General features: G+C 45.9%; 1 protein-coding gene across 1 annotated transcript in view; it reads right to left on the bottom strand.

The window, feature by feature from the left end:
* The window catches only part of CAMK2A (calcium/calmodulin dependent protein kinase II alpha), a 131,359-nt gene that overhangs the window by 29,004 nt on the left and 79,698 nt on the right, over positions 1-22,657 (bottom strand). Inside the window, exon 10 of the mRNA XM_068278418.1 lies at positions 13,805-13,853. Coding sequence (XP_068134519.1) covers positions 13,805-13,853 — 49 coding nt within the window. The remainder of the gene's footprint in view (positions 1-13,804; positions 13,854-22,657) is intronic.

The following is a 22,657-nucleotide window of genomic DNA, read 5'->3' as shown; positions in this document are numbered from 1 at the left end:
CATTATTGGAGAAAAGTAATTTATGGCTCATTTTACTCTGGAAAAAAAATGTACTTCTTATTTGTATATGTTTGCACATATTTTCAATTTTATAGTTTTTCGCTGTAGTGCCCCTTTAAAGTGGAATATAACCCTGAATTTCAACTTTGCTCTAAAACATATATGTAACCAGCATTTTTTTTTTTACTAGACCAGCATTGGAAGGGTTAAACACAGAGGTTTAAAGTTCCGTGGAGAGATATGCAGAAGTTCAGATAGATACATTTTAACTGAGGGCCCATTTTCACTATCGCGGTATCCGCCGCGATTCCGCAGAGTTTCCCCGCACATGAATCGCACGGGGAAACTCTGCCATAGGGGATAACGGCGCCGCGGCCGAATCGCTTGCGGGAGCGATTCGGCCAGAACCCCCCGCAGAATTCACGGCGGAGGCTGCGAATCCCATAGCCGTGCATGGCACGGCTCATGGGATTCGCCTGCGGTCCCGCCCACCCGCTCAGTGCCGGCGTGCGTCTGTGAGATGCACGCCGCACTAGTGGAAACGAGCCCTGAATAGAATGTAACAATTGAGAAATGTTACACACTCTTTGGCTGTCCTCCAGCTCCTTCTCAGTCAGAGACAGTGAGTCACATGCCACACTTAGATACATTTATGTAAACAAAATGTATCTATGTCAGCTTCGGATGCATCTGCAGAAATCTCCAGGAACTTTAAAGCCCTGTGTGTAACTGTGAGGGATAGCGGACCTGCTGCCAGCAGGCATGAGGCAGCGGGCTCCGCTTCCCAGACTCTCACCGCCGGCGTGCCGCCGAGCGGGGCTGTGCGGTCGGCGGAGTCCGTATGCTTGGCGGCCGCGCAGTTGCCTCCTGTGGGCAGAGCTGGGACAAGGTCCTTCAGCACCCAAGGCTGAGACACCAAAGTGCGCCCCTCCATCCCTCTCACCCCAGCCGTCACACACTGATTGCTATTAGACTAAGAGGCGCCCCAGGGCCCCCAACCTCCCCAACACCTTAATCTCTAGTTATCTGACTTGCAGTCACTGCCATGTATCCCCTTTTCCTATTTCTTTCTGCTTCAAACACAATTGGGAATGACAACTGAATGAATTGTGCGCCCTCTCCTACACTGTGCCCTGAGGCTGGAGCCTCTCCAGCCTCTGCCTCGGCCCGGCCCTGCCTGTGGGGTCTCTTTTGCCGGCACTTACCCGGCGTATAACGCGCGCACGCGCAAGGAGGCAGGATCTTTATGCCTCAAGACGGGGAGTCAGCTGACCAGGCTAGTCAGCTGACTCCATCTCCACTGGGGATGGGCTGGGGCTCCAGGGCGGCGCAGGGCAGCTCACTTGCTACAAATAGGACTTGCTACTCAGTAGCAAGTTGTCTGCTGTCGTGAATACATTCTGTGTTAGCGCTCAGACCTTAGTTCAGTGCCCTGGTGTTGATACTAAGGATTTCACACCTTAGTTAGGATTGTATTTGATATTGTATCTGTGTTTGACTTCGGCTATCCTTGACTACTCTCTCTCTCTCGTTATTGTACCTTTGCCTATCTGATTCTTGTTGCAGACCTCTGCCTGATTACCGATTACTCTTCTTCCTTCCGCTCCTGTACTGCTGCCGGCCTGCCGCCATCTCTGTTGCTGAACCTCTGCCTGTCTGACCTTTCTCCCTTCTGGGGAACGTCTCCCACTGGAGGGTTATCTCTGAGGCCTGCCTCTCCGAGACGCCTGCCCCAAGCAGACGATTACTGCTAGGGGTCGAGATTCCTCACTCTGCCTGGATAGAGGATCTCACTCACGGGGTTCCCATTCAGAGGTAACCACACCTCTGAGGAATTGCTGTGTGGTGGACATTTCCACACTTCCGTGATATTACTGTCTTTATTGTGTTTCTTTTGCTGGTGCCCAGAGGTTAGCAATATATCTGATTATCGGTGATTGTGCAGATCATCAATAATCGGGTATATATCGGATTCTTGGTGATACTGCAGATCATCAATAATCGGGTATATATATCTGCATTCTTGGTGATACTGCAGATCACCAATAATCAGATTCTCTCTGCGTGCTGACACCGATCATGACAGTAACCCTTCCAATGCTGGTCTAGTAAAAAAAAAAATGCTGGTTGCATATAATATGCTGTAAATAATGTTTTAGAGCAAAGTTGAAATGCTGGGTTATATTCCGCTTTAAGTTTAAAAGCTAAAAATATAAGTTTTACATTTTAATTATCTCAACTGAATGGGGACGGTTTTTACAGCTCCAGTCTTAAGCTACTAATGTGTGCCCTACACTTAAAGTGGTATTCACTCTAAAAACAACACTATTGTGTTAATTAAAGTAATATCTAAAAGATATGTTCAAGAGTAAAAAAAATATTAACACTGCCCATTTTACACTGGTTATTTGTTGCCTTTGCCTGCAAGAGAGGTAGAGTCTGTTTCCTAATTGTGCTGCTGATGAGATATAATCAGTCACTGCACGGAGGGAGGAGCATCAGGCAGGGCCAACCTACTCGATAAAATCTATCTAGGTTAAACATAAGAACAAAAAAATGGGCTAGCACCATCAACTTATACCATAAAATATGGAATAATCAAAAATAATATATAATGTATAATCGGGAGTGTGCAGAAAGGAACCAAACAATGCATATGTATCAACAAAAGAACAGAAGTTCCCTAAGAAACCGCACCACTCAACCAGTATATCCAAAAATATAAATCATCTTTATTGAGCACAAAACCAATAAAAACACTTAAAACCAAAAACAGAGGGGCACTCTGTGATAATATTCAAAATATTGCACAATCGATACATGTAAACACATTGCCCTGTAAGATAATCATATGATCAAAATAATATATATATATATATAGTACATATGCATAACAGATAGGATCATAAGAACATGAATAAGACAAAGTAACTCCAGGTAAGACTAAGTAAGACAGTGTATCATAATAGATAGTGCAACGTGCAACCTCAGGGGATGGATGAATAAGTAAAGACCATCCAAAATCTATCTAGGTGTCCACAGGACTTTGCAGTTTGAAGTCATAACCAATAAGCTCCGTCCTCCCTGCAGTGACTGATTATATCGCATCAGCAGCACAATGCAGAGAACGGCCTCTTCGGCAAAGGCAACACATAACTAGTGTAAATGTTTGTTACACTTGAACACTTAAAAAAAAAGTGATTGTAAGGCAAAGTCTTTTAGATATTACTTTATTTAACACAATACAGTGTGTTTTTTAGATTTCCATTTTTTGTTTTAAGTTTTATACCACTTGAAGCCTTGAACACACACACGAGGACTATAAGTGGAAGAAAAGATGGAGGGCACTAAGAGAGATTTGTGCTAAACTTCTCACCCGCTGCTAACCAGTATATTGGGGGATCACACTAGCCCAAATACAAAAAGTGCACAATATATAAATGAACAGGTAGCGCTGGAAATAATCAGTAATTATGTAAACTTCTAATTGTTATCATCAAAGAATATAAAACAATGAGTGGCTTTGATAAAGGCGGCAGTGCCCGCTGAAACGCATTAGCCCAACACATCTCTTGCGCCAAAGTTTTCAACATTACGGCTGTACATCCACTAAACAGTGGCAACCTAGTTACATAGGACGCGTGATGCTTGAGGGAGGTGACGTCACCGGATGTGAACCACCACCACCCAGAACTAGTAGCCGCTAGCGTTGGAACGCAGAACGGCGAAATCAACAAACGGGAAGTGAGGAGAGTTGTCGAGCTGCCGGCCGGAGCTCCAACTCATGGACAATATCTACTGATCCGCTCTAGTGGAGGGCGAGTATACTGCGTAAACCTGCCTAAACTAACCTCGAGGGAGCGTGAGTATACTACATAGACCTGCCCAAACTAACCTCGAGGGAGCGTGAGTATACTACATAGACCTGCCTAAACTAACCTCGAGGGAGCGTGAGTATACTGCGTAAACCTGCCTAAAATAACCTCGAGGGAGCGTGAGTATACTACATAAACGTGCCTAAACGAACCTCGAGGGAGCGTGAGTATACTACATAAACCTGCCTAAACTAACCTCGAGGGAGCGTGAGTATACTACATAAACCTGCCTAAACTAACCTCGAGGGAGCATGAGTATACTACATAGACCTGCCTAAACTAACCTCGGGGGAGCGTGAGTATACTAAATAGACCTGCCTAAACTAACCTCGAGGGAGCGTGAGTATACTACATAGACCTGCCTAAACTAACCTCGAGGGAGCGTGAGTATACTACATAGACCTGCCCAAACTAACCTCGAGGGAGCGTGAGTATACTACATAGACCTGCCTAAACTAACCTCGAGGGAGCGTGAGTATACTACATAGACCTGCCTACACTAACCTCGAGGGAGCGTGAGTATACTACATAGACCTGCCTAAACTAACCTCGAGGGAGCGTGAGTATACTACATAGACCTGCCTAAACTAACCTCGAGGGAGCGTGAGTATACTACATAGACCTGCCTAAACTAACCTCGAGGGAGCGTGAGTATACTACATAGACCTGCCTAAACTAACCTCGGGGGAGCGTGAGTATACTACATAAACCTGCCTAAACTAACCTCGAGGGAGCGTGAGTATACTACATAGACCTGCCTAAACTAACCTCGAGGGAGCGTGAGTATACTACATAGACCTGCCTAAACTAACCTCGAGGGAGCGTGAGTATACTACATAGACCTGCCTAAACTAACCTCGAGGGAGCGTGAGTATACTACATAGACCTGCCTAAACTAACCTCGAGGGAGCGTGAGTATACTACATAGACCTGCCTAAACTAACCTCGAGGGAGCGTGAGTATACTACATAGACCTGCCTAAACTAACCTCGAGGGAGCGTGAGTATACTACATAGACCTGCCTAAACTAACCTCGAGGGAGCGTGAGTATACTACATAGACCTGCCTAAACAAACCTCGAGGGAGCGTGAGTATACTACATAGACCTGCCTAAACTAACCTCGAGGGAGCGTGAGTATACTACATAGACCTGCCTAAACTAACCTCGAGGGAGCGTGAGTATACTACATAGACCTGCCTAAACTAACCTCGAGGGAGCGTGAGTATACTACATAAACCTGCCTAAACTAACCTCGAGGGAGCGTGAGTATACTACATAGACCTGCCTAAACGAACCTCGAGGGAGCGTGAGTATACTACATAGACCTGCCTAAACTAACCTCGAGGGAGGGTGAGTATACTACATAGACCTGCCTAAACTAACCTCGAGGGAGCGTGAGTATACTACATAGACCTGCCTAAACTAACCTCGAGGGAGCGTGAGTATACTACATAAACCTGCCTAAACTAACCTCGAGGGAGCGTGAGCATACTACATAGACCTGCCTAAACTAACCTCGAGGGAGGGTGAGTATACTACATAGACCTGCCTAAACTAACCTCGAGGGAGGGTGAGTATACAACATAGACCTGCCTAAACGAACCTCGGGGGAGCGTGAGTATACTACATAGACCTGCCTAAACTAACCTCGAGGGAGGGTGAGTATACTACATAGACCTGCCTAAACGAACCTCGGGGGAGCGTGAGTATACTACATAGACCTGCCCAAACTAACCTCGAGGGAGCGTGAGTATACTACATAGACCTGCCTAAACTAACCTCGAGGGAGCGTGAGTATACTACATAGACCTGCCTAAACTAACCTCGAGGGAGCGTGAGTATACTACATAGACCTGCCTAAACTAACATCGAGGGAGGGTGAGTATACTACATAGACCTGCCTAAACTAACCTCGAGGGAGCGTGAGTATACTACATAAACCTGCCTAAACTAACCTCGGGGGAGCGTGAGTATACTACATAGACCTGCCTAAACTAACCTCGAGGGAGCGTGAGTATACTACATAGACCTGCCTAAACTAACCTCGAGGGAGCGTGAGTATACTACATACACCTGCCTAAACTAACCTCGAGGGAGCGTGAGCATACTACATACACCTGCCTAAACTAACCTCGAGGGAGCGTGAGTATACTACATAGACCTGCCTAAACTAACCTCGAGGGAGCGTGAGTATACTACATAGACCTGCCTGAACAAACCTCGAGGGAGCGTGAGTATACTACATAGACCTGCCTGAACAAACCTCGAGGGAGCGTGAATATACTACATAGACCTGCCTAAACTAACCTCGAGGGAGCGTGAGTATACTGCGTAAACCTGCCTAAACTAACCTCGAGGGAGCGTGAGTATACTACATACACCTGCCTAAACTAACCTCGAGGGAGCGTGAGCATACTACATACACCTGCCTAAACTAACCTCGAGGGAGCGTAAGTATACTACATAAACCTGCCTAAACAAACCTCGAGGGAGCGTGAGTATACTACATAGACCTGCCTAAACGAACCTCGAGGGAGCGTGAGTATACTACATAGACCTGCCTAAACTAACCTCGAGGGAGCGTGAGTATACTACATAGACCTGCCTAAACTAACCTCGAGGGAGCGTGAGTATACTACATAGACCTGCCTAAACTAACCTCGAGGGAGGGTGAGTATACTACATAGACCTGCCTAAACTAACCTCGAGGGAGCGTGAGTATACCACATAGACCTGCCTAAACTAACCTCGAGGGAGCGTGAGTATACTACATAGACCTGCCTAAACTAACCTCGAGGGAGCGTGAGTATACTACATAGACCTGACTAAACTAACCTCGAGGGAGCGTGAGTATACTACATAGACCTGCCTAAACTAACCTTGAGGGAGCGTGAGTATACTACATAGACCTGCCTAAACTAACCTCGAGGGAGCATGAGTATACTACATAAACCTGCCTAAACAAACCTCAAGGGAGCGTGAGTATACTACATAGACCTGCCTAAACTAACCTCGAGGGAGCGTGAGTATACTACATAAACCTGCCTAAACTAACCTCGAGGGAGCGTGAGTATACTACATAGACCTGCCTAAACTAACCTCGAGGGAGCGTGAGTTTACTACATAGACCTGCCTAAACAAACCTCGAGGGAGCGTGAGTATACTACATAGACCTGCCTAAACTAACCTCGAGGGAGCGTGAGTATACTACATAGACCTGCCTGAACAAACCTCGAGGGAGCGTGAGTATACTACATAGACCTGCCTGAACAAACCTCGAGGGAGCGTGAGTATACTACATAGACCTGCCTGAACAAACCTCGAGGGAGCGTGAATATACTACATAGACCTGCCTAAACTAACCTCGAGGGAGCGTGAGTATACTACATAGACCTGCCTAAACTAACCTCGAGGGAGCGTGAGTATACTACATAGACCTGCCTAAACTAACTTTGAGGGAGCGTGAGTATACTACATAGACCTGCCTAAACTAACCTCGAGGGAGCGTGAGTATACTACATAGACCTGCCTAAACTAACCTCGAGGGAGCGTGAGTATACTACATAGACCTGCCTAAACTAACCTCGAGGGAGCGTGAGTATACTACATAGACCTGCCTAAACTAACCTCGAGGGAGCGTGAGTATACTAAATAGACCTGCCTAAACAAACCTCGAGGGAGCGTGAGTATACTACATAGACCTGCCTAAACTAACCTCGAGGGAGCGTGAGTATACTACATAGACCTGCCTGAACAAACCTCGAGGGAGCGTGAGTATACTACATAGATCTGCCTGAACAAACCTCGAGGGAGCGTGAATATACTACATAGACCTGCCTAAACTAACCTCGAGGGAGCGTGAGTATACTACATAGACCTGCCTAAACTAACCTCGAGGGAGCGTGAGTATACTACATAGACCTGCCTAAACTAACCTCGAGGGAGCGTGAGTATACTACATAGACCTGCCTAAACTAACCTCGAGGGAGCGTGAGTATACTACATAGACCTGCCTGAACAAACCTCGAGGGAGCGTGAGTATACTACATAGATCTGCCTGAACAAACCTCGAGGGAGCGTGAATATACTACATAGACCTGCCTAAACTAACCTCGAGGGAGCGTGAGTATACTACATAGACCTGCCTAAACTAACCTCGAGGGAGCGTGAGTATACTACATAGACCTGCCTAAACTAACCTCGAGGGAGCGTGAGTATACTACATAGACCTGCCTAAACTAACCTCGAGGGAGCGTGAGTATACTACATAGACCTGCCTAAACTAACCTCGAGGGAGCGTGAGTATACTACATAGACCTGCCTAAACTAACCTCGAGGGAGCGTGAGTATACTACATAGACCTGCCTAAACTAACCTCGAGGGAGCGTGAGTATACTACATAGACCTGCCTAAACTAACCTCGAGGGAGCGTGAGTATACTACATAGACCTGCCTAAACTAACCTCGAGGGAGCGTGAGTATACTACATAGACCTGCCTAAACTAACCTCGAGGGAGCGTGAGTATACTACATAGACCTGCCTAAACAAACCTCGAGGGAGCGTGAGTATACTACATAGACCTGCCTGAACAAACCTCGAGGGAGCGTGAGTATACTACATAGATCTGCCTGAACAAACCTCGAGGGAGCGTGAATATACTACATAGACCTGCCTAAACTAACCTCGAGGGAGCGTGAATATACTACATAGACCTGCCTAAACTAACCTCGGGGGAGCGTGAGTATACTACATAAACCTGCCTAAACTAAACTCGAGGGAGCGTGAGTATACTACATAAACCTGCCTAAACTAACCTCGAGGGAGCGTGAGTATACTACATAGACCTGCCTAAACTAACCTCGAGGGAGCGCGAGTATACTACATAAACCTGCCTAAACTAACCTCGAGGGAGCGTGAGTATACTACATAGACCTGCCTAAACTAACCTCGAGGGAGCGTGAGTATACTACATAGACCTGCCTAAACTAACCTCGAGGGAGCGTGAGTATACTACATAGACCTGCCTAAACTAACCTCGAGGGAGCGTGAGTATACTACATAGACCTGCCTAAACTAACCTCGAGGGAGCGTGAGTATACTACGTAGACCTGCCTAAACTAACCTCGAGGGAGCGTGAGTATACTACATAGACCTGCCTAAACTAACCTCGAGGGAGCGTGAGTATACTACATAGACCTGCCTAAACTAACCTCGAGGGAGCGTGAGTATACTACATAGACCTGCCTAAACAAACCTCGAGGGAGCGTGAGTATACTACATAGACCTGCCTAAACTAACCTCGAGGGAGCGTGAGTATACTACATAGACCTGCCTGAACAAACCTCGAGGGAGCGTGAGTATACTACATAGATCTGCCTGAACAAACCTCGAGGGAGCGTGAATATACTACATAGACCTGCCTAAACTAACCTCGAGGGAGCGTGAGTATACTACATAGACCTGCCTAAACTAACCTCGAGGGAGCGTGAGTATACTACATAGACCTGCCTAAACTAACCTCGAGGGAGCGTGAGTATACTACATAGACCTGCCTGAACAAACCTCGAGGGAGCGTGAGTATACTACATAGATCTGCCTGAACAAACCTCGAGGGAGCGTGAATATACTACATAGACCTGCCTAAACTAACCTCGAGGGAGCGTGAATATACTACATAGACCTGCCTAAACTAACCTCGGGGGAGCGTGAGTATACTACATAAACCTGCCTAAACTAAACTCGAGGGAGCGTGAGTATACTACATAAACCTGCCTAAACTAACCTCGAGGGAGCGTGAGTATACTACATAGACCTGCCTAAACTAACCTCGAGGGAGCGCGAGTATACTACATAGACCTGCCTAAACTAACCTCGAGGGAGCGTGAGTATACTACATAGACCTGCCTAAACTAACCTCGAGGGAGCGTGAGTATACTACATAGACCTGCCTAAACTAACCTCGAGGGAGCGTGAGTATACTACATAGACCTGCCTAAACTAACCTCGAGGGAGCGTGAGTATACTACATAGACCTGCCTAAACTAACCTCGAGGGAGCGTGAGTATACTACATAGACCTGCCTAAACTAACCTCGAGGGAGCGTGAGTATACTACATAGACCTGCCTAAACTAACCTCGAGGGAGCGTGAGTATACTACATAGACCTGCCTAAACAAACCTCGAGGGAGCGTGAGTATACTACATAGACCTGCCTAAACTAACCTCGAGGGAGCGTGAGTATACTACATAGACCTGCCTGAACAAACCTCGAGGGAGCGTGAGTATACTACATAGATCTGCCTGAACAAACCTCGAGGGAGCGTGAATATACTACATAGACCTGCCTAAACTAACCTCGAGGGAGCGTGAGTATACTACATAGACCTGCCTAAACTAACCTCGAGGGAGCGTGAGTATACTACATACACCTGCCTAAACTAACCTCGAGGGAGCGTGAGTATACTACATAGACCTGCCTAAACTAACCTCGAGGGAGCCTAAACTAACCTCGAGGGAGCGCGAGTATACTACATAGACCTGCCTAAACTAACCTCGAGGGAGCGTGAGTATACTACATAGACCTGCCTAAACTAACCTCGAGGGAGCGTGAGTATACTACATAGACCTGCCTAAACTAACCTCGAGGGAGCGTGAGTATACTACATAGACCCTCCTAAATGAACCTCGAGGGAGCGTGAATATACTACATAGACCTGCCTAAACTAACCTCGAGGGAGCGTGAGTATACTACATAGACCTGCCTAAACTAACCTCGAGGGAGCGTGAGTATACTACATACACCTGCCTAAACTAACCTCGAGGGAGCGTGAGTATACTACATTCACCTGCCTAAACTAACCTCGAGGGAGCGTGAGTATACTACATAGACCTGCCTAAACTAACCTCGAGGGAGCGCGAGTATACTACATAGACCTGCCTAAACAAACCTCGAGGGAGCGTGAGTATACTACATAGACCTGCCTAAACTAACCTCGAGGGAGCGTGAGTATACTACATAGACCTGCCTAAACTAACCTCGTTGGAGCGTGAGTATACTACATAGACCTGCCTAAACTAACCTCGAGGGAGCGTGAGTATACTACATAGACCTGCCTGAACAAACCTCGAGGGAGCGTGAGTATACTACATAGACCTGCCTAAACGAACCTCGAGGGAGCGCGAGTATACTACAAACCTACAAAGCGAACACTGGTATTAATCTGCTTATGCAGGGCCGTTGCATTTACACAGGGACGTATTGCATCATATGAGAGGTCATACTGAGGACTCTACTTGTATTGCAATTACCATAACCACCCTATTGAGGAATAATACAAGGTTATTATAGCACCTTATTGTTGTGGAGGGTTATACATACATATACCCGTCTCCGCAGGACAGCATCATTACGTACTGTCCACCACGGATCTCTGGAATGCAATCTACTGATCTAAGAGGATTACCTTACAGAATCCTGGTATATACATACATTTTATACGTATTTTTACCCCCGTTTTTTTGCGTTTACTTTTGTCCTCCTTTTTTTTGAAACACACTGGATGGTCTGTGTATGTCTGCATGTAAGGTTGTCATGTGTATTGGAACCTTAAAGGGAACCAGAGAGGAAGCACCCTTGTGTATTTTACCATGTATATCAGTAAGAACATTAGAGAAAACACTTACCATGCTCTCTGTTTCCTCCTCACTGCTAAAAGTGTCTGTTAACAGCAGTCACAAGAATCCCAGACTGAGCAATTAAATCTGGCTTTGCTGGGAATGATTATTGCTGAGTCATTATAGCAAAGCCACAAGGGGGCAGGCTTGGGCTTGAAATAACACCACAGAAGACAGACTTAGCTATAATCTTTCTGTAGCAAAGCTAGACGGAGCAGCCTGACTTCTCAGTCGGGGATTCTTATCAGACGTGATAACAGTCAGATTACACAGAGAACAATGAAACAAAGGGCAGATTAGGTGTTTACTGTCATGTTCCCACTGATTTATAAGGTAAAATACAAGAGGGTGCTTCATCTCTGGTTCTCTTTAAAGAAAACCTGAACTGAAAATCAACAGTCAAAATAATCACACACAGGTCATACTTACCTCCTGTGTAGTCTACTTATCAATCTCTTTCTCCTCTCCCACTTCCTGTTTGTCCACTGTGATCAATGGAATTCTCTGTCCTCCATTTTGAAAATGGCCAATACCCCATAACAGCTTCCTGGTCAGCACACTGTTATACTGTAATATCACCCACTTGTGCCATAGGGAAAGATGTTGTACTCTCAGCTATAACTGACAGCAACTGATATATTTCAGATCTGACAAAATATTGTCAGAACTGGAAGGGATCACTGTCAGAAGAAAATGGTGAGCTTCTGAGAGGAACTGATGGCAAGGTAACTATGCAATGTTCATTCGAAGTTACCTCATGTGTTTATTTTAAATAATTTTACTCAGTTCAGGTTCCCTTTAAGATCTATAAATTGGTGATGAAATGTTCTAGAAGCATATTATGCTGATTGATATATGTAGCATTGTGGCTATTTAACTAATTGATATGTACCTGATTTTATGTGGAGATTGATGATCAACTTTTCAACTTATTTTAAATTCTTTGATGATAACAATTAAAAGTTTACATAATTACTGATTATTCCCAGCGCTACCTGTTCATTTATATATTGTACAGATACGAGGGCTACCAGTCATTCAGGCAAATTTCACATTTCTAGGTGAATAGGTAGATGCTTATCAATATGTGAAAATCATCCAAGGAAGGTCCACACACCGTAATCAAGAAACTGTCTAATTTATTGTTCCATCACCCCAATTACTGTATCCTGCGGCCTTCTGTCCTGGGCCTTGATGAGGGGGACTCCCTGGGGCCCTGAAACAATCGTCGGCAATTTGCTTCATGATTGTACTTGTGGTGATGGAACAATAATCCTTGGATAACAATAATCCTTGGATAGCAATGATCCCTGGATAGCAATAAACATTGGATAACAATAATCCTTGGATAGCAATGATCCCTGGATAACAATAATCCCTGGATAACAATAATCCCTGGATAACAATACTCCTTGGATAGCAATAATCCCTGGATAACAATAATCCCTGGATAACAATAATCCTTGGATAGCAATAATGACTGGATAACAATAATCCCTGGATAACAATAATCCTTGGATAACAACAATCTTTGGATAACAATAATCTTTGGATAACAATAAACCTTGGATAGCAATAATCCCTGGATAACAATAATCCCTGGAAAACAATAATCCCTGGATAACAATGATCCCTGGATAACAATAATCCTTGGATAACAATAATCCTTGGATAACAATGATCCCTGGATAACAATAATCCCTGGATAACAATAATCCTTGGATAACAATAATCCTTGGATAGCAATGATCCCTGGATAACAATAATCCCTGGATAACAATAATCCCTGGATAACAATGATCCCTGGATAACAATAATCCTTGGATAACAATGATCCCTGGATAACAATAATCCCTGGATAACAATAATCCTTGGATAACAACAATCTTTGGATAACAATAATCTTTGGATAACAATAAACCTTGGATAACAATAATCCTTGGATAGCAATAATCCCTGGATAACAATAATCCTTGGATAACAATAATCCTTGGATAACAATAATACTTGGATAGCAATAATCCCTGGATAATTTTCACAAAAATAAAAAAAAAAGACATCTTAGATCTAAGTAGGAGTGGGACTGTACATAGACCTATATCTCATCTTGTCACCTCAGTTCAGGTACCGTTTGACTTTCACATTGGAGCGATTTAGTAAATTAAGAGAAGTTTTGTCTAATCATTAATAATTGTGACAAGAACAGATTGTGGAGCTGTTGGGGTCTCTCAGCAGTTTGATGTCACCACCCACCTTTGGTATCTTCATCTTCGATTGTAGTGTTTGTACTCTCAGAAGATTCCTAGATAAAAGCCAAAAGGGAAGAAGAAATGGTGATTAAGTCTGGAACACCATATGCTGGATGTTGGGCACCAGAAGAGCGCCCCACCCTGGCGTGGCAGGCTCGCTCTGCATCGCAATAACTCCTGTAGAGGTGGAAGTGGAGTTCCCCTGCAGTTTACTATTTCACCACTAGATGTCACCCCTGATCAAGAAAAAATAAGTTATAGTTGTGTTTTTATTATTCTCTGTTCCCAGCAGCTCCTGTGTCCACATTGTATTCCTGCTGAGAACATGAAATGATGTTATCTTCAATCGGTGCAGTCTTCATGCTTAGGAGGCAGTTAACATCTCCCACATTATAAATATCCCAATCTCAGCTGCACTGACTGACTGCACACAGAGCTGTGGCTACAAACACAGCTGCCGGTTCCTCAGTGAGCCCCATGTGAGGACACCATCGCCCTCTGCTGGCCAGAAGAGGCATAGCACAATGTATTGTCTGTATGACAGGTCATCACTGCCTTCTGCACAGCAGAGGGTCTGCACTGTATGGTAATTATTATTAGAGTCTGCTCAGAATGACACAGATTAGTGCTGGTAGATGGAATTATAGAGGTTTGCAGCCTATAAGCAGTCTTACAGCAGGACTTTACAGCAGAGATTCTGTCCAGTAAGTTAACCATTTTTACAGCAGGCCAAGAATAGAGTTATCATCGGGTTACAACAGTATTGACTTTTCTCGGGAAGGAAAGAGTCTTGTCTCCAGGTGGTGAGCTATGGGGACCAAGGGCCGGAACTAGAGGGGAGGAGCCCCTGCAACTGCAGGGGGCCCAGGGCTGTGGGGGGCCCCAGCTACTAACCCTCTCTTCCTCTGATACAGGGGACTATACATCAGATCAGGGGTGTTGTGGCTACACTTGTTATGGGGGTAAGATCATGATGGCCACTCTTGTAAGTCTAACAGACACCATGTCCCTCTGGCCTTCAGGACGTTCAAATGACTGAGCTGCTATTATTAGGAATATTGGCAGTTTTATCAAACTAAAGCTATGTTGATGTTGCCTGGGATTTGAGCGCCACCACTGGCCATACTGTGAATTACGGCCAAAGCGGCACTCACTGAGTAATTCAGCGCTGGCGATACCGGGGCACAAATTACAAGAAAAACTGCGTAATTCAGGCGGCAGCAATAGCTTGACCACAAATTACATGGGGGACTAGAATGTAGGTAGTCACTAGTCAGTAGCAGAATAGTTGTATTGAAAGAGATTAGCTAGAGCAGGGTGAGCCATTGTTTGTCCTCACCCTGTGCTCAGATCTCCCTGCAGTGTCGTCAGATGAATGCCAGTTGTACGTGTAATATGTGAAGTCGTACCTGCTGGAGACATGGGGGCTTACATGGCAGAGATCAGCTCTGGACAAGCTGGTTTGTTTGTGACAGTCTGAGCAGACCGACTTCTCTGAAAACTGAGCAATCAGTAAATTCAATTTAAGAAAACTTCACCTTAAGAGGACATGACAGTTTCAAAGCGAAAGTCTTGCTGGTTATTAATTATTAAAGTCATGAACCCTCTGCAGACATCTGTCTCCCCTGAGTGGAGATTGACTGGATGACTGAACGATTGTGGCATTCTGCAGAGACAAACTGCCGGCTGCAATTCAAAGGACAACTACTGTCAAAAAATATATATATTCTAACTAGCAGTCATTCATGTGTCCTACAGAATATCATGTATGGAGGGAACACAGGAAGTGACACATAACCATGTGATCAGGATTAGCCAATTAAAGTCTTGGAATAATGTACAATTTCTACTGCTTGCTTCATCCTACACTAGAAGAGTGACTGGTAACTGTGGTTGAACGTCACTTCCCCTCCCTCACACAGGAAGAGGAAGTGACATGTAACTGTGGTCGAACGCCACTTACCCTCCCTCACACAGGAAGAGGAAGTGACATGTAACTGTGGTAGTACGTCACTTCCCCCCTCACACAGGAAGAGGAAGTGACATGCAACTGTGGTCATAAGTCATTTTAGCTCTCTCACACATGAAGAGGAAGTGACATGTAACTGTAGTTGTACATCATTTCCACTCCCTCATGCAGAAAGAGGAAGTGACATGTAACTGTGGTCATACATCACTTCCACTCCCTCACACAGAAAAAGGAAGTGACGTGTAACTGTGGTTGTACATCACTTCTGCTTTCTCACACAGGAAGAGGAAGTGACATGTAACTGTGGTCATACGTCACTTCCACTTCCTCACTCAAAAAGAGGAAGTGACATGTAACTGTGGTCATACATCACTTCCGCTCCCTCACACAGGAAGAGGAAGTGACATGTAACTGTGGTCATACGTCACTTCCACTCCCTCACACAGGAAGAGGAAGTGACGGACTGTGGTTGTACGTCACTTCTGCTCTCTCACACAGGAAGAGGAAGTGACATGCAACTGTGGTCATACATCACTTATGCTTCCTCATGCAGGAAGAGCAAGTGCCTTGTAACTGTGGTTATAGATAACATCCGCTCCCTCTCACAGGAAGAGAAAGTGATATGTAACTGTGGTCGTCCCTCACACAGGAAGAGGAAGTGACATGTAACTGTGGTCATACATCACTTCCGCTACCTCATACAGGAAGAGGAAGTGACATGTAATGGTGGTTGTCCCTCACTTCCTCTACCTCACACAGGAAGAGGAAGTGACATGTAATGGTGGTCGTCCCTCACTTCCTTTCCCTCACACAGGAAGAGGAAGTGACATGTAAGTGTGGTCATATGTCACTTCCGCTTGCTCACACAGGAAGAGGAAGTGACATGTAAACGTGGTTGTACGTCACTTCCACTCCCTCATGCAGAAAGAGGAAGTGACATGTAACCCTGGTTGTACGTCACTTCTGCTCTCTCAAACAAGAAGAGGAAGTGACATGTAACTGTGGTCGTATGTCACTTCCTCTCCTTCACACAGAAAGAGGAAGTGACATGTAACTGTGGTCGTATGTCTCTTTAGCTTCCTCTTTAAACCACATGATTTTATCTATAAGAGAGGAAAAACAGTAGGAAAAGTTGTTAGGTGTGGGGGGCGAGGGGGGTAGGGGTGTTTTAGGGTTAGGCACAACCAAGGTTGGTTTAGGGTTAGGCAGCACCAGGGGCATTAGGGTAAGGGAGTGCCAGGGGGGCTTTGTTAGTGTTAAGCACCGAGAGAATCGCCAGTGTAACGCATACATCAACAGATGATGTGCTTCGTCACACACACGCATTCAGAATTCAAAGTATTTTTGTTTTTATAGTTGTATTTTTGCAGTGGTTGTCCTTGCAAAGATCTCCATCCTGTACCAGCAGACAGTCTCCCCATCCTTCCCAGATTGCTCAGACCACAGAGAACCGTATAATGGAGCAATGATCCTTCTATGGGACTCAGAGGAACCAGCACTGAATAAGACAAAACATAGACTCACCATCAACTGGACACTGGAACTGGACTTTCTTTTCTGGAAAAACAAGATACAGATAGGAAGGAAAAGTGAGACACACAGCCAGCCGCACAGTGACCACAGAGGGAAGCACAGAAGACAGCACAGTGCCTGCAAGCAAACCAAGAGCATCAGGAATAAATGAATGGTGCCGAGAGCATGAAAATCTACACTAGGAACACAAGGGGGCGACATAACATAAGCAGCCATGTAGGATCACAAAGGCTGAAGCTAAGCGGAAGTAGGGATTAGGCGGGAACCGTGTGTGCCTAGACACTCAAAGCTACGGATCCTGGGTGTGACCATGTGCAGCAAAGAAGCACAAGATCTGCAAAGCTGCCATGATTAGTGAACAGAGATGTGATCCAAAATTGCAACTTGCCATTTTTGGTACAATAACTGGAATAAGACAAGGCTGAACCACACTTTGTATTCGGAACACACAAATGTTGCTGACCACCAAACTTCAGTAAGCAGACCTGGTCAGCGGCGTTCACCACATGCACGTCACGGGCGGAGTGTATTACGTGAAATGCTCCATGAAGCGCAGGTAGGGAATCCCCCTGGCCAGTCTGCTTGTCCAGTACTGAAATGTGGTGGTCAGCAGTATTTGTGTGGTCTGAATTCGTTATCCCAAATCTGAACGCCAGCTCTAATCAGCAGATGCGGAGAGCTAGTAATGAATTATTAGCTTTCTGAATCTGATTAGCCCCGTGCTCAGTTCAGGTTCAGCCCGGACTGATTCCGGTTCCTGTAGAACAAGCAGCGGTTTGTGGAAGGTTGGAGCTCATCTCTGCTGGTGAAGGTTTGGTACGCAGTGCGTTGGGGAAGCATATAGAAAGCTGAAGCACAGTCAGAGGGTAGAGAAGGGAGCACAACGGGAAACAGACATTAAAAAGAGGCATCCTAACATGTCAGCACAACCTGCACAGAAGGGAGTGACACAAGTAAGTGTACGGCCGAGGCTCGGGACAGAGAGACAGTGACCAAAATCTAACCGGGAGGTGGAAGCAGCAAGCAGAGCCGGAATGGAGCGCCAGCCATATGCGTTAAAGGGAAAACAATCGCAAACCACCTGATGGGACCTGCGGATCTGCATGGATATGTGTGAACGCTTCCTCGCTGCTCTGTGACAATTTTACCAGAAGTCATTACAGAGACACTGAAGCGAAAAAAAATGATATAATAATTTGTATGTGTAGTACAGCTAAGAAATAAACCATTAGCAGCAGAGACATAAGCCTAATATTGTTTCCAGCACAGGAAGAGTTAAGAACCTCCAGTTGTTATCTATGCAAAAGAGCCATTGAGCTCCAAGACTTTCAATGTCACAGAGAGCTCTGTCTTCTGAAGCTTGTTATCTCAACTGTCAGTCACTGTATTTTATTTTCTCTGCAGAGGACAGGTCAATAGTTCACTGGCTTGCTCTGTAAAAACATCTAGAATGCTGAGTAGTGTGTAAACTGCAAATATTAAAGAATAATGCAATATTAAATAAAAACACTATATAACTGCAAATAAAAATGAGAGTATTTTCTTTGCTACTAATGTTTTAGTAATTATCCGTACTACACAACCAATTCATTATATCACGCTTGTTTTTTGCTTCAGTGTCTCTGTAAATGTATGATGTGTCCTCTGAAGGCTGAGCGATCAGTCAGGCTATAGAGGAGAGTGAGGATCATTTACTGCATGATTATATATCCTTCAGCGGACCTGTGGGGGGGATCTGCTGTCAGATAGTTATACGTTGGCTGGCATAAGCCCTCCTGCTGCTGTGACGGTCTATTTGGCTCGCTCCCGCTGACCTCCTCCTGTGTCTTTCCTCCACACACGCACAGACTCCAGCCGAGAGGTGCGATTGTCGCCCAGCGGCCTATATGGCTGCTACGGAACCCATGAAACTGGAAATGATTGCCTCTGTGAAAATGTATATTTCTGTGGGGAAATATTCACAGATGGATACTGCAAGTCAGCGTGCAAAAATGTGTGTATCATCCAGCAGATTTGTAGGTTTTTATGTAGATCTTAAAGTGAACCAGAGAGGAAGCCCCCTCGTGTATGTTACCATATATAACAGTGGGAACATTAGAGAAAACACATACCCTGCTCTCTGTTTCATCCTTCACTGCTCAGCCTGCTTGTTATCAGCCCTGATAAAATCCCCCACTGAGCATCCAGTCTGGCTTTGCTCAGGAATCATTATAGCTGAGTCATTATAGCAGAGCCAGCAGGGGGCAGGCTTGGGTTTGAAAAGACATCAGAGAAGACAGACCCCCAGCTATAATGATTTCTGAGCAAAGCCAGACTGAATGCTCTGTGGGGGATTTTATCAGGGCTGATAACAAGCAGGCTGAGCAGTGAAGAATGAAAGAGAGAGCAGGGTAGGTGTTTTCTCTAATGTTCCCACTGATATATATGGTGACATACATGAGGGGGCTTCCTCTCTGGTTCACTTTAAAGTGAACCCGAGGTAAAAATAAGCTGATGAGATAAACAATTATATTTATCCTCCTACTCCTAAAAATGCCTTTTTTAGATATCTCATGGTTTTATTTTATATTTTCACATTTACAAAGCAGATTGAATGTTGTTACCTCTGCTCTGTGGCAGCCTATTAAGTGTCCCAGAGTTAGAAAAAGGTCAACAGTTAATGTATTTTATCTCTCCCTGCCCTCAGAAGTTGTATACTGCCAGGAAAACTTTTATGGCTGTAATTATCTTATCAGTGAGGTTTACTATATTCCCGACAAGACAGAAGCTGTCACTTCCATGCCTGGAAATTAACTCTTTCAGGCAGCAAAATACAACAAGTATAACAGCCTGGTTATTAATATGTGTAGCACTGTACATACACCTGTTTATCTCATTATGTCACATGTCACCTCGGGTAAACATGAAAGAACTGAGCAAGGCAGAAGGATGCTGCACGATCCACTTGTATGATGATGGGAATACACAATGCGTTTTTTCGGTCAATTTACCGTTTGATCAAATTTCGATTTATTTTTTCCGCTCGATTTCCTGCACGATTATCTCTTATCTTTTCTCATCAATTTCCATTCACTTCCAAATCGAGGGGTAAAAAGATCGAAAGTACGATCGGACATATTGGAAATTATCTGTCGATCTGCCCAAAAAACGCATGGTGTATTGCCAGCATTAGAAACATTTGACATTTATCTCTGAGATGTTTAAGGGGGAGGCAGAGCGCCCCCTCCTACACTGCACCCTGAGGCTGGAGCCTCTCTCGCCTCTGCCTCGGCCCGGCCCTGGGGGGAGGGCCGTACAGCTAAAACCGAGCCCGTAGAGAGGGAATTATATCTCTGAGATGTTTAAGGGGGAGGCAGAGCGCCCCCTCCTACACTGCGCCCTGAGGCTGGAGCCTCTCTCGCCTCTGCCTCGGCCCGGCCCTAGGGGGAGGGCCGTACAGCTAAAACCGAGCCCGTAGAGAGGGAATTATATCTCTGAGATGTTTAAGGGGGAGGCAGAGCGCCCCCTCCTACACTGCGCTCTGAGGCTGGAGCCTCTCTCGCCTCTGCCTCGGCCCGGCCCTGGGGGGAGGGCCGTACAGCTAAAACCGAGCCCGTAGAGAGGGAATTATATCTCTGAGATGTTTAAGGGGGAGGCAGAGCGCCCCCTCCTACACTGCGCCCTGAGGCTGGAGCCTCTCTCGCCTCTGCCTCGGCCCAGGCCCTGGGGGGAGGGCCGTACAGCTAAAACTGAGCCCGTAGTGAGGGAATTATATCTCTGAGATGTTTAAGGGGGGCCCGTAGTGCCCGTAGTGAGGGAATTCTGTTGGTCTGAAATACCACTTCCTTTAAAAACTGTTCAATTATTTCTTTGGATTAAATAAGCCCTTAAAGGACTTATGAGGCCAAATTATTTTTTAAAAAAAAGTTAAAAAAGTGAAGTACTACTGTAGCGTGGATTGGGGGGTTGGCCCTAGAGCTGCGCAGCCACACTCGTGGCAGGTGCGGACTGCGCAGCCAGCTCCGGCGGCCATATTGGCAGAGGCAGGATAGCCCGACCCGGGCCCTGCGGTCGTGACAGGCCGGGGGCTCTTTTGAGCGGCGGGGACCCGGCGGAATGACACGGAGGGCGCGGAGGGCGTCCTCCGTGTCTTTTAAAGAGATGCAGGTACTTCACTTTTTAAACTTTTTTTTTTAATAATTTGGCCTCGTAAGTCCTTTAAAAGTTTCAGGAGAACTTGAGCAAATCAACACGTTCAACATAACACTAACATGGTTAACTTCTTTAAAATCCCGCTTTAAATCCTGAGTTCCCTTTAAGGCTGCATGCAGTGCACACACAGCGGTTGGATACGTCAGCTTGTGGCAGTTAGCAGTGAGTCCGAGGATGAAGAGATGTAGCAAAGCAAGCAGGAAGCAGTATGGGACTGATCTGTACACTACAACAATCAGAGCTATCTACTGGCCTGGCTGAAACGCAACATTATGGCAATGAATCTACTGCTCAGAGAGGCGCAGTGCAGGATCCAGCAGTGTGCAGTGCAGGAACCAACGTGAAGCGCAGGAACCAGGGTGCTGCGCAGGAGCCAGGGTGCAGCGCAGGAACCAGCAGTGTGCAGCGCAGAAATCAGCGCAGGAACCAGCGTGCAGAGCAGGAACCAGCATGCAGTGCAGTAATAGCGTGCAGCGCAGGAACCATCAATGTGCAGCGCAGGAACCAGCAGGCAGTGCAGAAACCAGGTTGCAGCGCAGGAACAAGCATGCATCACAGGAATTATCAATGTGAAGGGCAGGAACCAGGGTGTAGTGCAGGAATCAGCATGTAGCACAGGAAGCAACACAGGAAGCAGTGTAGGAACCAGAGCTCAGTGCAGGAACCAATATTCAGCATAGGAACCAGAGTGCAGTGAAGGAACCAGCACACAGCGCAGAAACCAGTGCAGGAAGCAAAGCACATCGCAGGAACCAGTGTACATCGCAGAAGCCAGTGTGCAACACAGGAACCAGTGTGCAGTGCAGGAACCAGTGTACATTGCAGGAACCAGTGTACATCGCAGAAGCCAGTGTGCAGCGCAGGAACAAGTGCACATCGCAGGAACCAGCATGCAACACAGGAACCAGTGTACATTGCAGGAACCAGTGTGCAGCGCAGGAACCAATGCACATCGCAGGAACCAGCATGCAACACAGGAACCAGTGCACATCGCAGGAACAAGCATGCAACACAGGAACCAGTGTACATTGCAGGAACCAGTGTGCAGCGCAGGAACCAGTGCACATCGCAGGAACCAGCATGCAACACAGGAACCAGTGCACATCGCAGGAACCAGCATGCAACACAGGAACCAGTGAACATCGCAGGAACCAGCATGCAACA

The sequence above is a fragment of the Hyperolius riggenbachi genome, chromosome 3, assembly GCF_040937935.1.
Source record: "Hyperolius riggenbachi isolate aHypRig1 chromosome 3, aHypRig1.pri, whole genome shotgun sequence".
Taxonomy (NCBI): Eukaryota; Metazoa; Chordata; class Amphibia; order Anura; family Hyperoliidae; genus Hyperolius; species Hyperolius riggenbachi.
Note: the sequence above shows the minus strand (reverse complement) of the source record. Positions and strands in the feature narration are given on the sequence as shown.